The 16,886-nt window shown below is 48.7% G+C and overlaps 1 protein-coding gene across 6 annotated transcripts in view; it reads left to right on the top strand.

The window, feature by feature from the left end:
* syngap1b (synaptic Ras GTPase activating protein 1b) overlaps positions 1-16,886 on the top strand; it is a 116,288-nt gene that overhangs the window by 38,584 nt on the left and 60,818 nt on the right. For all 6 annotated transcript variants that reach the window (XM_076043223.1, XM_076043220.1, XM_076043217.1 and 3 more), the window contains exon 4: positions 6,079-6,184. In XM_076043223.1, the coding sequence (XP_075899338.1) occupies positions 6,079-6,184 (106 nt within the window). The remainder of the gene's footprint in view (positions 1-6,078; positions 6,185-16,886) is intronic.

The raw sequence follows: 16,886 nt of genomic DNA, 5'->3' as shown, positions 1-16,886 counted from the left end.
AGTAAGTTAGTACCAGTTCAGCCTGCATTTCGAGCGTTCCGTTCACGGTGCCTCTCAGTAGCAGACAAGTGGGAAGCCTTCACTCTGCACTTTACACTCGCTTCAAATCAAGTCAAATTTATTTTCTAAACATACACGTTTTAAAACAACAAAGTTGACCAAAGTGCTGTACATTAAGTAATAAAACACCATTAAAAACAGATAAAAAAACAAAACAAATAAATCAGTCAGGTATCAAAACAATTCTAAAAGAATCTTTAAGGACACAGAAAGGCCTGAGGAAACAGGTGGGTTTTAAGATGGGTTCTAAAAGTCTCAACAGAAGGCGAGCAGAGCAGAGAACGCTGGATCACCCTTGTCCTTCACCCTGGATCAGGAGACAACCAGGAGCTGCTGGGAGGAGGACCTCAGGGGTCCGGGGCTGGGGAGAGGGCAGAGGAGATCTGTGGGTGGTTTGGGTGGAACCAGGCCATGCAGAGCCTTTTAGGTGAACAGGAGGAGCTTGAACTCAACCCTGTATACCTGATGGGCAGCCAGTGTAGAGGTGCAACCCTGGCAGCGGTATTCTGCCCCAGCTGCAGGCGGGACAGTGATGACCGGCTAAGGCCAAAGCACAGGGCATGGCAGTAATCCAGCTGGGGATGAGAGAGGAGGGTGTTAGTGATGGTTTTGAGGTTACAGAAGTGACAGAAACAATTTAAGCTTGGACATGTTGTGCAAATGGAAGAAGCAAACCCTTTACAACAGCGCTAACGTGTGCGGGGTCAAAGATCACCCCAAGATTTCTGACATGGGTGTGGAAATTAGTAGAGGGGCCATGTGAATAATATGTATATTATGACTGTGACTATACTGGTACTACACATTCACACTCCAGATTGAGGATTTATTTTATTTTATTTTATTTTTTAAAAGAAAAGAAATAAAATGCCCAAAATAACGTTATTCTTATTCAGCCAGCTAAAAGTGAAGTGGTGTGTGTGTACGTGCATTTCATTATTGCACTGTTCACCCCCGCAGCCCCTCCCCCCACGGCCGACTCCTTCCAGACTCTCCCCGGGAAAACTCTCTCGCTCCCACCCCCCCCCTCTCTCTTTCCTCCTCTCTCCTTCTCCCCGAACGAACGCTCCTGAACATGGCGCCCCGCCGCTCCTCACAGCTGCGCCCATGAAATTGGTGGCAACATATGGGCGCAGCAGCCATCAGCATCGCTCAGCTCCACCTGCCAGGCTGAGCAGGAACAACCTCCTCACATCAGTGGCAGTGCTCTCCCTCCTTCTGCCATCTCACTGAGGGGAGGGGGGGGGGGGGGGACACACGGACACACGGACACACACCACCCGCCGAATCCGTCTGGCTTTTCTCTCAAACCTCGCCGTGAAGCAGTCGCTCTTGGAAATAGAAATAAAGACTGTTTTCATTTCCTGTTTGATATAATTCTTCTAATGAAACAATTTTTTAACGACCCTTGCAACAGATGCTGCGGCCGCTCAGGTCTCATCCGGCAGACGGTACAGGAAGCCTTAAGAGTCAAATTTATTGCCGCATGGCAGGTGTCAACCACGGCAAAACATCGGCTGGAGGTGGAGTTATAAACACGTCGGCGTTGATAAATTCCTGCAGTCTGTCGCTGTTGAGTTGTTTGAGAGAGTCAGACCAGATCGTGAAGATAGATTCTACTCTTTAAAAAGTTGTATATTGGACCAAGCTGATGGGTCCTTGTACAGCATCCGTGCTAATCACACTTTATCACCGTAGCATCTTCTCTCTGGTCTCTTCTTTCAGAGGAGCTCTCGTACCTCCAGCCCCTTTATCTATAAATGGAGCTGAATGGTTACGTGGAGGAGGCGGTTATGAGGAAGTGCGGTGTGTCGCGGTGGCTGTGCAGGGTTCATTCGCGCTGTGCTCAGTGGCCCTCGTTGTTCTGCTGCAGCACCAAATTATCGCCGGTTCACCTGCTTCGCTCCAGAAACTCGTCCCTCCTTCAGACTCAGAGGAGAAATCGAAAAGCTCCTCATTATTCCAGCAATTAGCCCGATCCGCCCCGCTCCTTTTTTCTGCTTTTAAAAAAAACCTCTCCTCCAGAATTCCAAGTATGGCGTTTGTTCTGTCTAATGGGGATAAATGGGCCGTGACAGCGTCTAACTGGCAGCGCACCGGGCCTTTGAACCTTTTATCTTTAGGAGCCGGTACATAGTGTCCTGAATCAAATTGATCCTGCAAAACATTCGACAGGTTCGCCGTCTGAGGCGTCAGCCCTGTCTGTGAGAGCCGCCGCCTAACCGCCCCCCCACCCCCCACCCCCGTGCATGCTGGCCGTGACCTGACCTGGGAACTGGTGTTACGTGTCACGTCTCCGGCTGCGAACATCTGACCAATCTAATGTGGCTGCGCGCCCAGTAAAAATAGCCTCCAGGTGACTCCACCAGCCCCCCCCCCCCGGCCCAGCTCCCCTCAAACCCGTCCGCCCTTTTCTCCCTGCAAGTGGAAGTGGCGTGCTCGCTGGTGGGCCGATGTGTCAGGCCGCTGTGGAAGGCTGCTCTGGAGTCACGCTGGCAGTGATGAATTGCAGCGGGCAGGGCGGAGGCAAGGCAGGCCGAACCGAGTGGGCTTGTTATTGTTGTTAAGTGGATGCGATTAACAGACATTACCATATTTAGTTGGCTTGACTCAGAGACACCTTGGCTGTAATGTAACTCAAAAAGGGGCTTGTGGATATATGGCAGTTTAGCGTATAAATCAATATTTGCACAGTCTTTCTTATTGTTTATTAAAAAAAAATTCCTTGCATGTAAAAATAGAGGGACGAGGATGTAAATGTGCATGAGAAAGACAAGCGGGCGACTACCAACTCACTCTGTGGATGAAAGTGAAGGCAGCCGCCAGTTTGTCTCCACTGGATTCCATGGCAACAAGCTGAAAATCTGGACAGAGAGAAGCACCACTTTAACCCTGCTGAAAATCGCAACTATTCCTTCAATAACAGTGCAAAGAATGGGAAGAAAAAAAAAAAAAAAACAAGCTGCAAGATTACTCGGGGTCTGACTTTGCTACTCCTCCTGGCTGCGCTCCCGATTCCTCCTTCTCCGAGCCTGAGCCCGGCGCTGAGCAGCTCGCCTCCTCGGCGTTATGAAAGCGCTGGGCTCATTGCATAAATTCAGAGACGTCGTGAAGCAACATAAAAGCACAATGAAGCTGCGCGGCAGCACAACTCGGGTCAGTCGGCGGACTGTGGGTTTAATTCAGCTTTAATATTTCCTTGCCGCCTCTAAAGTGTCTTCAATTAGTGCAATAGAGAGCCGCCGCACTGCCGCTGCTCTGCGTGTGTGTGTGTGTGTGTGTGTGTGTGTGTGTGTGTTTTTTCAGTTAATCTGTCAGGGAGAATTAAAAGAGGTTTAGGCCGTGCACTGACAATACTCGGATTAAAACTCAAGCAGGAAAATTCTCAAAATGCCGGACTTTCAACTGGAGCTGGGTGTGGTTGGAGCCATCGTAGGTTTTGGTGAAAACGTACGTATTTATCTGGACGTAGACATGGTATGGTCCAGCTATTTTGGAGGGAGTTAGCTAAGTGTATTAGCCAGAGCCATTAAAACCAGCCTTTTTCGCAGCACGCACGGCTCAGATTGATTCCAAACCTCATTCCACGACAATTTCCATCTACCTTCATTTTTCTTTTCTTGCTGATTAATTACGGGACGTGCAGGTCACACCGCCCTCTGCTGTCCTCATTACGAATTGCTCACTTTGCTACTACGAATATACGAGTCAATTAAATGATGAATCGTTACAGTGAGTGTCAGGAGCCCAACCGTGCGTTGATATTTTTTATCCATGGCCAAAAAAAACACAGACCAACAGAGACAGCAATGAAATAAAAAAAAAAAAAATTGATACACTAAAAATCTGATTAATGCTGCAACCTTCAAACACAGACTTACTCTGGAATAAGAGGAAGTGTAATTTAACCGGGGCGTTCTCACACCGGACTCATCATGAAGGGTGCAGAATATATATTTTTCATCAGGGCCTCTCGTACAGTAATTTCATTGCAACTACAGGCAATACGTTCCAGGAAAAGTGCCCTGGCGCACTTGAAATTGCGCATGTTGGGTTTTTTCATGAGCGCTTCGTAAAGTGGAGGTTTAATGACACAGCCCGCTGATTTATGACGAGGCCGCAGACGACGGCTGGCTGGCTGGCTGGCTGGCTAGCAACAGGGAAGCCAACAGTGCCGAGGTGGATGAGGCTCTCTTCAGCGCCCCCTTGTGTCTGTGCCCGGCCCTTGCGAGAGGACGGCGGCTCAAGTGAGAATCACACACTGCTCCCGTCCGTTCATCTCGAACCAACGTCTCTCTCTTGTGGGAGACGCCACTCGCCATGACATGCCAGTTCACACACACACACACACACACACACACATGCACACGCTCACGCTCACACACACACACACATGCACCTGGAAGTGTCTTCTGCAGCCTCTCTGCGGTCACACCAGTCCTTTCATGTCCCCGTGTCACACTTCTCTTAGATTCCACCCTCAATGGGGTTGCGTTCAAAAGCATCCCGGTCCAAACGGCCACACAGCACCATCGGCTGCCATCGCCTCCGTCCCCGAGAACCTCTTTCCATGTTTCATGTCCGGGAAGGATCCTGCACAGGACCAACCGGACTCCCCCGGGGGAAGTCGTGTCTTGTTTGTCCGGCACATCAATGTTGGCCGAGACAAATCACAGCGGCTTCCCTCTTCCGATCGATGCGTTCCCGTCTGTGGCTTCCGAGAAGAAGAAAGACGCTCGCGACTTTCCCTCTGTTTCCTGCCTCTGTAACTCACACTTCCGAGGGGTTGAGGCGCTCGCTGCCGCGCTGATTTATGCCGGCCGCCTCCTTTACAGTGTGTCTTTATTTTATGAGCGCGGCTGTGATGCTTCAGGAAGGGCCGATGTGTCTGATTAGTGGGGCTTCACTCTCCCATTTATGGTCCCTCAAGTCGGACTTTTTATGAGTTCAGGGACCGCGGGGCCTTTTGTGCCAATGCAGCGAATATGATTTATTTTTTTTTGTGGCTATACGCTCTATTCTTAACTTTTTGAAAAGACACCTGACGGAGATTTAAGGGAGAGGAGGCGGCGCTGTGTGTGCGAATTAGAGGTTCCTGCAGACGCAGGCGGAGGAGAATATGACTCCAAAACATCGCACGCTGACTGTCAATCACAACTGTGATCACAGAGGCAGCATGATTAGCTAATTTATAGTCTGAACATCATAGTGAGCGCAGCGCCATTTAGATCCTTCTTTTGAAATGTCCCCACACTCTTGTGTTGAACCTGGAGCCAGTGTTTGATTAGCAAACAGTCTGATTAGCGAAACGTCAAGTTGTCTTGTTTTGCACGAGCCACCGGCTAAATGTGGTGAGTTCTGTCTGAAAGCTTTTAGAGCCTGGCCTCTGGATGGTGTCATTTGGAAGTGTGTCTCATTTAAAACGCCTCCCAAATATAGTAAAAATAAACAGTCATAATGTAATATAATATTATATAATAGATATCAGCTTCCAAAACATTTAGCGGGGACCAGTGAGGAGCAGGACGGGCTGGAGAGAAGACTTCCTGTTCAGCCGTCACCTCATCATTTAGCCGCGCCTACCTACACCCAGGTCCAGCTCCGCCCCTTTCTCCGAAAAGGTGTGGAAGAGTGTGTGATGAAGTGTGTTTCGATTTCTACCGCACGCAACTCAGAGAGTGGGAATAATCTGTGTGAAGGCTTCAAAGACAATGATGTAACACCTCACCCAGCCTGAGGGGTTGTTTTTTTTTTCTTCTTCTTCAATCCAACCACCTCACATTAACCTTGAATGAATTTCTACGTGACCCACTTGCTTCGACATTTTTTTTTTGTGTGTTTTTGCCCAATCCTCTTCTACGGTACTACATGTTTGTTTGTTTGCTTTCAGGCATTCCAAAAAACAAAACAAACACAAACGCGAGGCTGCAGTATTTTAGTTGCTGTGTTGGAGTGCTAACCCCTCTCTCTCTCTCTCCCTCTCTCTCTCTCTCTCCCTCTCTCTCTCTCACTCTGCAGGTGCACCCTTTGCTGATGCGCGAGAGGCGCTCAGAGTCCCACAGGAACAAGCTGCTGCGGCGGACAGTCAGCGTTCCTGTTGAGGGACGACACCACCCGGAGATGGGTGAGCTGGAAAGCCGCTCCTTCTATCTTCATCCACACCGTCCACATTAGCAGGTCACAAGGTCCCGTATGATGTCAGTAACCACTGCAGAGCTCCGGGAGAAAAACAAAACAAAACAACAACAAAATGAAAAAAAAACAAAACAAAAAAACCCTGTTGAATTTAGCCCTCTGTTTACAGCCTGGAACCTACCACGGCCTTTGTCGGACCTTCCGCATGTTTTGGAAGGGCCATTAAAAACCTGGCTGTGTTGTGGGGGGCGGAGCCAACAGCTGGCCGGCTGGCAGAGGTAGCAGGGCCCTTTGTGACATCACAAAAAAAGGCTGCTTTCTAGAGCTTTGGCACCCACTTTCCTGCAAGGAACTACAAGGACCACGACCTGGTAGAGGCTGTTTATTGTCAGGCTGTACTAGTGTAGGGAATTTTTTTTTTTACGTCATACGGGACCTTTAATGACCCCGCCTCCTCCTCACCCTCCTACCCCTCCCCTCCCCTCCCTTACCTGCGTAACACAGCAGTTCAGTGGCCTGTGGGCGGTGCCCTGGATTCGCCCCCTCGCCCCTTTTGTCCACCTTGACAAAAACCTCCTCACCTCTGTCGCTGCGTTGCAAACTGTCTGATGAAGAGTGTGTGTGTGTGTGTGTGTGTGTGTGTGTTTCCATGAAAAACGACGACGACAAGCTCTTTGAATCCTTTGAGTCAGCGGCGTGGCGCTCGCTGCAGTCAGACCTGCAGCCTGGCAGGGAACAAAAGCCTCACTCGGTTTTTCTTTTGCTTTGGATTTTTCAAGCGAGCTCTCCGCCTTTCAGACTTATTGTGTTTAATGACGGCTCTGTAATCATGTGGCTTTGGAAGAGATGATCTTTTGCTTCTTTAATCTGTCATAACTTTTGCATTGTTGTTTTTTTCTGCGCCGTCATATTTTTCTTCCTCCTCTTTCTTCTCCCTCCCTTTCTAAACTTTCCTCCTCTCGCTCTGCTGTATTTTGTTTATTTATTTATTTTTATTTTCACCCCCTTAGTTTCTTTATATCACCGCTCTTGTCATTTCAAACTCTCCTCGGACGCTTTCAGAGGTGACACTCTGACGGTCGCCTATTTCCCCTCCACTCGTTCCCCGCTCCGTCCCTCCGTCCCTCCGTCCCTCCTCCTGCCCCCCCCCCTCCCCCCCCTTCTCTCGGCTATTTTCGGGAGCTCCCTCGCGACACCGCTTCCTCGTCTACGATCCTGCCCCCTCAACAGTTACGCTGATTCATCTGAATATATATTTCCCTCTGTTTTTTGTTTTTTTTTACCCCCCGACCACCAACTCTTTCTTTCCTTCCTCCTCGCTCTGTCGCTCCCTGGCTCTCTGACCTCGAAGCATTCAAACACTGACACGTCGGTTGACAGCGTCCCTCCGCGCTGACGCAGCAGCGCCGCTTCACATTGCTGCTGGTGTGGAAGCGTGTTGTGGACTAACACACACACGCGCACGCACACATACACACACATATGTTTGCTGTGCCACGCTTCAGGCTATAATACACTGACACCATTACTGGCCATCTGCGGCGGTTCTGTCTGAAGAGCTAAAAAAGATGAATGGGCCCCAGGATATTAGTAATTATCAGGTCGACAAAGAAAGCAAAACTGAGCTGCTTTTTTTTTTTTTCCCCCTTTTATTTTTATTTAACGAGGTCAACACAAGTTTTTTTTTTTTTTTCTTTTTTTCAAAGGCCCTGATTTGAATTTCAATCAAACTTAAACATGGCTTCTTGTGCAGGGCGCTGTGGCATCCTTCTGCACTTCTCTGCGGTAACTGTGGTCTCAAAATGACTCATTTATAATAATTTATATGATAGCCCGGTAATGTTAATGTTGATTGGTTCCTGCATGAAGAACAGAAGCTATGCTGCTGCCGCATGAGAGCCTCAGACCTGATTTTTTTTTATTGAGACATTTTTATGATTTTCACCGCGGGGGGGAGGGGGGGGGAGAATAATTTATGGCCAATTATTCTCTTTCTCAAACTTTGAATGAGTTGTTGCCGCCTCGGAATGAAATGGCGCAACCTCCTCATTATCACCAAATGAGAAGAATTCAAATGGTGGCCGTTGTGGATGATTTGAGTGCAGCCAGAGGGCGGATGAGGCCGCAGCCGAACCAGACAGTGGGCTCTCGTGACAAAAGTCTTCGGCCTTTCACGCGCGGACGGAAGATGTTGTTTCACCAAGAAGTCAGCAGCTCACGTCGCTCACTTTCCCTCTTCCGCACGCCCGGCGCGTAGCGCTAATGTTGCGGAAGGCATTTTAATGTGGAGGAGGTAATTAACGTAGAATGAAGACATTGATTGTGGCGGCTAATTACGGAGCAGCGTAAGCATTTTCCGACTGCTAAGGCTTAATTAACGTTTCATAGCGGTGAAAAAAAAGGAGAAAATCACATTTCTTTTGGCAAATCCTCTCTTCCCCCCGTGTTGGTGATACATTTTATTGCTCATTGATTTTTTTTTTTTTTAAATGTTCTCAACAAAACTCCACAGACCTGTAAATGGTACATTATTATAGCCATTTTCAGATCCTTATTTTTCAACTCGGGTCTCCGGCGGAGCAGCCTCGCATGATCACTTATCCAAAACCACCCAAAGATCAGTTTACGGCCTCCTGGCAAAGTGTTTTACCTCAGTGCTAAAACTGAGTATTGGAAGAGGACTGAAAAAACAAATCAAGTCTCATCAGAGGCTCCCATGGACAAGTGGTGAAAACTAGCACTCTAGTGCTAAAACACTGTAAACACAATCCATCTACGAGTTGTACAGCTGTGCAATGAGCAACGTATCTGTAACGTCCATATCAAATAAATACCCGGAACCTCGTATGTTTAGGTAATGTGCACCTTTATGTGTCTTTTTTTTTTTTTTTTTTTTTAATGCGCTTAATGATTAATCATTCATCAGCATAAATGTTTTTTTTTTTATATATATACCTTGTAGCGTATAATTCCCATCATATCTCCAAAACAGACTCAACTGAAGCCATTTTCACTTCTTCCAGGATGAAAACACCAACAATTTGTGAATAAATGTTTATTTTTTAAATTGGAAACAAAGACAGAGGAGGAAACTTTATCCGAGTTGACTTGGTATTGAGCGAAACCCTTATTATCTGACGTCTGACGCGGCAGCGGCAGCTGTTTGGCCGCATGGCGACGTCTTTCGTCTCATCTTCTTCGTGCTCGGCGCCCCCCCACCCCCCCCACCCACGTCGTTCCCTCTGGCCTCGGCTCAGCGGGGCGGCCCGTGATGAGGCCGCCTGAGCCGCTGTTTCGCTGGCCATCGCTATATTTAGTGTTCAGACGGCTCTTTCCCACCGCGGTTTCATGTCGCATTTGAAGCCGAGCGTAACCTGGCACCTGCCGGATGGAACGTTTCCTCAACCCTCGTGATTGATGCGACGTCTCCATCTGGCGAAGGAAGAGGGATGAGGCCCAACTTGGGAAGCTGAGCTGTGCAAACCGTCTGTCTGCGACTCAGTTTTTCAAAGTTTGGGGAAGAGGAAAGCTTCCCCGTTGGTTCCTGTCTGCGCTGAGGCAACGTTAGCCTCGCATCGCCATCCGAGGCGTAACCTGATCCCTGCAACGCTCCGAGGGTTTCCTCGCCTGAAGTGTTGTGTGGGGTCAAGCCGCGGACCTCAAGTTGTGACTGGCAGCCGCAGCGCAGACTGCAAAGAGCATAAATGTCGAGCTGGATGGGGTGGAGTGGGCGTGGCCTAATTTAATACGAGTATGTCTGTGGCAGTGTCCAATGCTTGGTGGGAACCTGCTGGTGGCGCTGTATATCCAGTCTGAAGGTGAAAAGGCCGCCTGTGTCTTCTGTACCTGGCTAGCAGGAGATCCCACTTCCTGTTTATCTTTTTCTTCTTCTTCCTTCTCTTCTTCTATCGTGGTTCCTGACTGCAGCTTGGAACGGCCGCTTCCTTTTGTCCCAGTGGAAAGGAAGAAAAATAGATAGATAGACAGACAGATAGACAGATAGATAGATAGACAGATAGATAGATAGATAGATAGATAGATAGATGGATAGATAGATAGATAGATAGACAGATAGATAGATAGATAGATGGATAGATAGATAGATAGATAGATGGATAGATAGATAGATAGATAGATAGATAGATAGATAGATAGATAGATAGACAGATAGATATGGCCTTATTGTCCCTCCCACAGTGACTTAAAATCATTTTTCTAACCATGATTTCATATTCAAAAAAGATCCCCAATTGCAGTTTTTAGGATTCACCAATTCTATACAAGTTTTTTTTTTTTTTTTTTTTTTCAAACAGCGGAGCAATTATTGATTTGTGAGGTGACCTAAGGTGACTTGCAGGTGAACATATGTAAATCCAAAGGCGCAGACGGACGCCGGTGGCTAAATTGATTCCGCACAGCTGGAGTCACAGACGTTTTTTGATGTGCAAGACCCCCCCCACCACACCCCCCCGCGAAACTTGTTGAAAAGAATTCAGAAAGGCGGGAGCTGAGCCACCGAGTGTGTGATTCCGCCGAGCAGCACGGGGTGGATTATCACTTTAAAGGGACGTGCGTGCCGCCAGGTTCAGGCGGTGTTTGCAGAGGAGCGACGCGGCTCTCTAATCTCCCCCCCCCCCGCAGAACCGAACTGTTGCTCCGTTGCTTTGGAGGAACTCTCATCCGCGCTACCTGCAGCAAAGCCAGCGAGCGGCAAACGCAGGCGGCGAAATTCAAAGTGGAGCCGGGCTGCCGCGTCCCAACCGTCAAAGCAGCTGCTGAAGCGCCTGAGCGGAGAGGCTGCAACCTTCCTGGGAGCCCCGGTGCAAAATGGCCGCTTCTGTTTCCGCACGATAACATTTTCCGAGCGGCCGACCTCGAAATCTGCAGCGTCAAACCGAACTCATCCGGCGCGTGGACAGTTTGCTGCCTCGGCCCAGCGGTGGGACTGAACCTCCTGCTGGGGATTTGAGGGGTCTTAGCGGCGGCTCTCTGTGTTGCACGCGAGGCCGTTCGTTACCTGTCGAGATGCTTTGCAACGTCGCCGAAAAGCTCGGCAGGAAAGAAAAAAAGAATCGCAAAGCAGCCTTTTGACTGCATAAGTCGGCCTTTTAGTTTAGCAACACCGTGTGAATGTTGATGAATTATAGGGGGTGAGAAAGAGTTTTTTTTTTTCTCTCTCTCTCTCTCTCTCTCTCTCTAGCCGTGTGATATACAGTGCAACATAATTAGCTGCTTGAGTGCCTCCAGCTCAGCGATAAGAGTTCATTTGGAGCCGCGTGACACTGAAAGCGCTTTGCATGGCGATGAGCTGGAGTGGCCTAGTCACTGTGTAGGCTCATAAACCCTGTGACTCAAGTGAAAATCAGCCCCCCCCCAGGATGGCAGAACCCCGTGTTTGAAGGAAAAAGTGCTGAGTCGTCCGGCTGTCTTGCCTTCGGAGCTGCAAAATGAATATAAATGGTTCTGCTCCGCCGACGGAGTCGGGTTCTGACCAACGCTCTCGCCTGAGAAACCTCCCGCAGACAAAAAGTTGCACTTCTGCTGGGGTGCATCAATAGTTTGATTAGTGCTTTGACTTCACCTCAGCTTCTGCACTCTGGATGGCAATTTTTTTTATTTTTTTTATTTATTTTTTTTAGTGAATGCTTCACATGAGAATATTTTAAACACTTTATCACTGTGGAGAAAAAAAAGGAGCATGATTTTCTAGAAAAGTCATTTCCAGCCAAGTCTTATTCATTGGTTGTTGCTGCAGTTGATTGTCTCTACACAAGGCTCTCAGTGTGTAACTGTCATCCGGTGCTGTCGGATGTACTGGTAGAAAATGGAACAAACAATGTATGTTTCAGTAATATGAAACTGCTAATAACGAGACTTGAGCACTAAGAGCGCAGCCTGCTCTGATTAAGGCACTTATTCTGATTGAGGCAATATTCCAACTAAGATGTTTACATGCATGAGAGCAACTAAAAGGTTCCTGTTTTCATGCGAAAAGCTGAAGGTCTTGTTTTGTTTTTCTCAGCCTCTGTGCACTGAAGTAAGCTGACAATTATGGAACAGATTTTTCACATTTGAAGCCGGATGTTGAGCTTTATGTGGGGGAGGCAATGTAGATGTGAAACTGACCTTGTTGAGGCCTCCCCACGTAAACGGGGATCCAGGCAGATCAGATTGAGCTAGTGGAGGTTTAACCCAGAGGCAGGGAGGCTTTGGGTGCCGGAAGAAAAAGGCTTTTTATTTTAGAACAAAAAAACAAACATAAGGCAACAAGAAAAAGCAACCTGGCAGCTAGCCTAGCCTCGCAGCAACCTGGCCCATAGCATAGCTTCACACCAAGCTAGCTACATTCTCCAGGTCTCTGGTCCCTGCTTGTCCTAAGGAGCTGAATGAGCTTTTTATGGACAGCCTCGTGAGCCCAATTGGGGCAAAGCATTCAGGAGGGGAACATCAAAATCCCATAATGTCCCCAAGTGCCATAACCCAAGAAATACATGATTAAATAAACAAACATTAACCCCTATAAACCCTAAAAAATATTAGATACAAAGCCCGCCAAGCACGGCAGGACAAACCAGTTGTGTTTATGTTTATTTATTGTATTTACCCTGTGCTGTGAAAGCAGGCGGGGAGATTCTGCCTGGCATGGTGCACAAAATAAAAACAAGGTGATAGAATGACGACGTTGATGACGACGACGACGACGACGATGATGATGATGATGATGATGATGATGGCAATTTACCTTTTCACCACTAGATGTCATTACCTCCCACGCCCTGGACCTTTAAACTGAATTACATTATACATACAATAAAGTTGGCATGCCAATGTGACAAACACAAGGTGTCATCCACACGATGACAGCTTGGAGTGCAGCTTCTTTTTTTTTGTTTTTCCTTCTTCCCCCAAAATCACCGAGTGCAGAATCGATCAAAGTTTTCGCCTCAGAGCCGGAGCACAGTTCCAGAAAGCATTCAAGGTCTCGCTGAGCTGAGATTGTCTGTTGGACCTGTAGTGTTCGAGTGGGCGGTTGCCATCAGTCAGATGGAGCGAGATCAAGTTTGCTCGACGTGATTCGAACAGAAAAAAAAAAAAAAAAATGTCGAGTGGGGGGGGGGTATTGAGAAAAAGAGGCATTTTTCGCCGTGGCGGTCCGACAATCAGAGCTCCTTGAGTGCGTTTTCCCCCTCGGCTGCTATTTTCTGATAATGTGGCAGGGCGCTCTTAACAAGACCGTGCACCAAGACTTTTATGCAAAGTGATATGCAAATGGCATGATTATGTAACATGAAATGTCTTCCTGAGTGATGGACCCCGTGGGCTGCTGTGATATAACGGACGGCTACATTATCGTACCTTAACAACGTGCACAAAAAGTGAAAAGCGAGAAGCCAGCGAGCCCGGGCGGCGGGTTTGAGCGCCGGCCGCGGCGCACACCAGGCGGGTGGGACGCTAGCAATGCGCCGCGTCTGTGGGGACCGCTTCTGTTTGCCGTGGCGAGATGAAAGGGTTTTACACCGCTGCTGTGGAGGTTCCTTTGGCAAATGCTGCTCAGTTTCAGTGATATGAAAATAAAGAAAAACGTCGTAAGTTTAAGTTGCACGGCAAACGTAACCGATCTCAGTGGGTGAACGGCGCACTCTTGTAGGAAGTGTCCTGGACGTGGCTCTGCTTCTGGCTCATTCTCCTTTTTCCTTTTCAAGTTCAGTCGAAACATTTACTAGAACATTTACCTGATCGCTGGCTGTGGCAGTCAACTCCAGCTAACAACTGACATACACGTGACTTGACGTTCTATTTAAACTGCCCAGTCCCTCAGCTCCCCCTCTGCCTATCCGTGCACGTTAGCCTGCATCAGCTGCACCTGTTATCTCAGCCCCACCTTCACCCGGGGGCCCCGATATAATGTCTGTTGTCCTCATCACTCCTCATATTCTCTGTTAACCTATCAGGGGAGGGGGCGGGGCTCTTTACGTATGCTTTCTCCTCACTCCCCATAGTGTCAATGCTAACCTGCTGCGGGCAGCGATAAGCTGGGCGCCTGGACGCCAAACATGTAACATGTATTTGATTGACAATGCATTGATTGTGAGTTGTCTGGCTGAACCTTCCTGGTGCGTGGATGCTAGCAATTAGCCGCTTCCCTGGTGTCACCTCGTTAGCGTGTCTTATTTTTTTAAAAAAAATCTAATATCTCAACCTCAACCTCTTTATCAAATACAGTTAAATAAACTGACCTCAGCTGCTGTCAGATGCCACTGTGTGAAACTGTGGTTTCCACTGCCTGCTTCTGTTCCGTTCACTTGCTCGTTGCTTGTCACGCTTCCGATGTTAGCGGCGCTTTTCACACTGCGTATGGAAAAAGAAAAAAAAGAAAAGAAATTGCAGGTTTTATAATCTTTGCTGAATAGATTCCTTTCCAAGGCCGGCCAACACGCCGCCGCGACTCAATCGCCGGAACGTCACAGTGCGTCAACCTTGACTGTGCCGAGGCGGCCGTCGTGACGGGGGGGAGTAAAAATAGACCTCAGGAAGTGAGGGGGAATGAAGTCAGGTGGTCAACATGGCGACGGCGGTCACGGTGAGCCGCCTTTGTTGAACGGAGACGTCAGGGCCAGTTTGACAACAGCACGCGTTATTAACGGCTGCGGAAGGAACTCTGATGGAGGAGACTTCCTGTTGGGACTTTAAGACTCTCAGGGCGTGTCTTCGCCGGGCCTCTTCATTAATCTGGTGTAGAACAAAGACAACAACAAAAACAACAACTAAAAAAAAAAAAACTCCCCGGCGCGACACCTTTTTAAAGCCTTCAGTCACTTTGACGGACGAACGAGCCGACTATTAAGGCCAGCGTGCCTCTGTTGGTCTTGAAAGCACCTCTGATGTTGTTTATTTATTTATTTATTTATTTATTTGCGACGCCTCGTATTGAAAGTCTGTCACTGAAGGAAAGCATTGATGTCGCCATTTTAATTACAGCACAATTAAGCGGTTTGGATGGAATAATTACACGGCTCAGAGCCTCACTGAGGCCCCCTGATGGGGGAGTGTTGCAAATTCAGTAAGCTGTAGTTCAAAAACGCTGACATGCACTCACACATACACAAACACACACACGCACATACAAAACGTCATCACTCTTACTTTTTAGAGGACTAAAATTGACTTTGCTTTATTTTGAGTTCTTTTGTGAGCTCAGCCTCAAACTCCACCTGAATCTGGCTTCACCTCCTCCCTCTGTGCGTTCACACTGGCAAGTTATTAGGGAAGAGAGGCCCAGCAAGGAGGTCCCTCTACCTTCCTTCCTTCACTCCTGTTTTTCACCTTGGACTCTGCACAATCTCATGATGCACCACCCTCTGGATCTCCGGGAGAGCAAAGGCACCTTTACCACAAGGTTGGGAGGCTCTTCATCGCCCCCTGCTGAACGCTTGCTTGCTTTCACCGTCCTCCTCCCACTGGTCTCCCCTCTCGCCGTGACCTCTCCACTCCAAAGTGTTCTCAGTCCTCAGATGCAAACCTGGGCTGTGTCTCAACTCAGGGTCTGCATCCTTGGAAGGAAGCGTCCTCCCTCTGAAGGAAGCGTTCACCAAGGACCCGGCCCAGCAGGACCGACCCAAACCCGCCTCCCCGGTAACCACACGGGACGGTCTAGCCTTGGGCGTATTTCCTGGTTGCGTCACCGCCGTTCCCCTCTGCTGGCCAACCCAGGAAGTGACGTTTTTATAGCATCAAGCTAACCATTGGTTCGCCATCTAACGATGGCGTTGGATGTTCAAATCAGTAAAACCCTGCGTTAAAAACTGAATATTTGTATATAATATTTAATATATCAATAATTCAATTTATACGCTGTGTCTTTGCCGGTAGATGGCGCTAATTTCAGCCGACTTCCCAGGATCCCAGGATGCTTTGCAGCAGCACACAAAGCATCCTGGGATACAGAAGTACGTGAAGGATAGTAGCGGTGCAGCCTTGGAATGGGCTAAAACTAGGGCGCATTCCGAGTACGCATTAGGAGCGTCCTAAGGCCTCTTGGGAATTGGGAGGAGCCTTCGCGCAGTGCCGTGACGCAACTTCCTTTCAAATGCAGCCTTGGAAGGGTGCAGACGCTGAATTGAGACACAGCCCTGGACTCTTCTTCTCTCGCCTACCGCCACCTACTGTCGTTACGCTGCACATCTCCACGCCAGTCATCTAAATTCCCAAGCTGGCAGAAGACGCTGTCCTCAGATCAGGCCCTGCGGCGCTCGTGGATTTGGAAGCGATCATTTATGAATGGGGCGGGGGCGGGGCTGGAGGTGGGGTGGGGGGAGTGGGGGGCGTGGGGGGCGAGAAGCGGGAAATTAAGCAAAGCCGCACCGTGTTATTAGCTCCCTAAGATCATCTTCAATGTTCCTCGCGGCCAAAAGAGCCCCGACGTCTGGGATGAATTATTCCACCTCGAAAACGTGTGTTTGCCGCCGGGCGGAGGCGGAGACGAGCAGCTGGACGCGGCGAGGAGGAAGTTAGGGGATGAGCGCTACTGAAGAGGCTCGATGCCGCTCGCCTCTCATCTTTCCACCCGCTTTCCCCTCTATTTTACAGTTTCGCAACAAAGGTGCACGCACGCTCAGTCTGCGGCTCCTGCGGTCTGTTTACTGAACACTGTCATCATGTACAGTAGACGACTGGAAGTAACATCGCTCAGC

This window comes from Nelusetta ayraudi, unplaced genomic scaffold, assembly GCF_046127955.1.
Source record: "Nelusetta ayraudi isolate G7.1 ecotype Tasmania unplaced genomic scaffold, CSIRO-AGI_Nayr_v1 ptg000074l, whole genome shotgun sequence".
NCBI lineage: Eukaryota > Metazoa > Chordata > Actinopteri > Tetraodontiformes > Monacanthidae > Nelusetta > Nelusetta ayraudi.
Note: the sequence above shows the minus strand (reverse complement) of the source record. Positions and strands in the feature narration are given on the sequence as shown.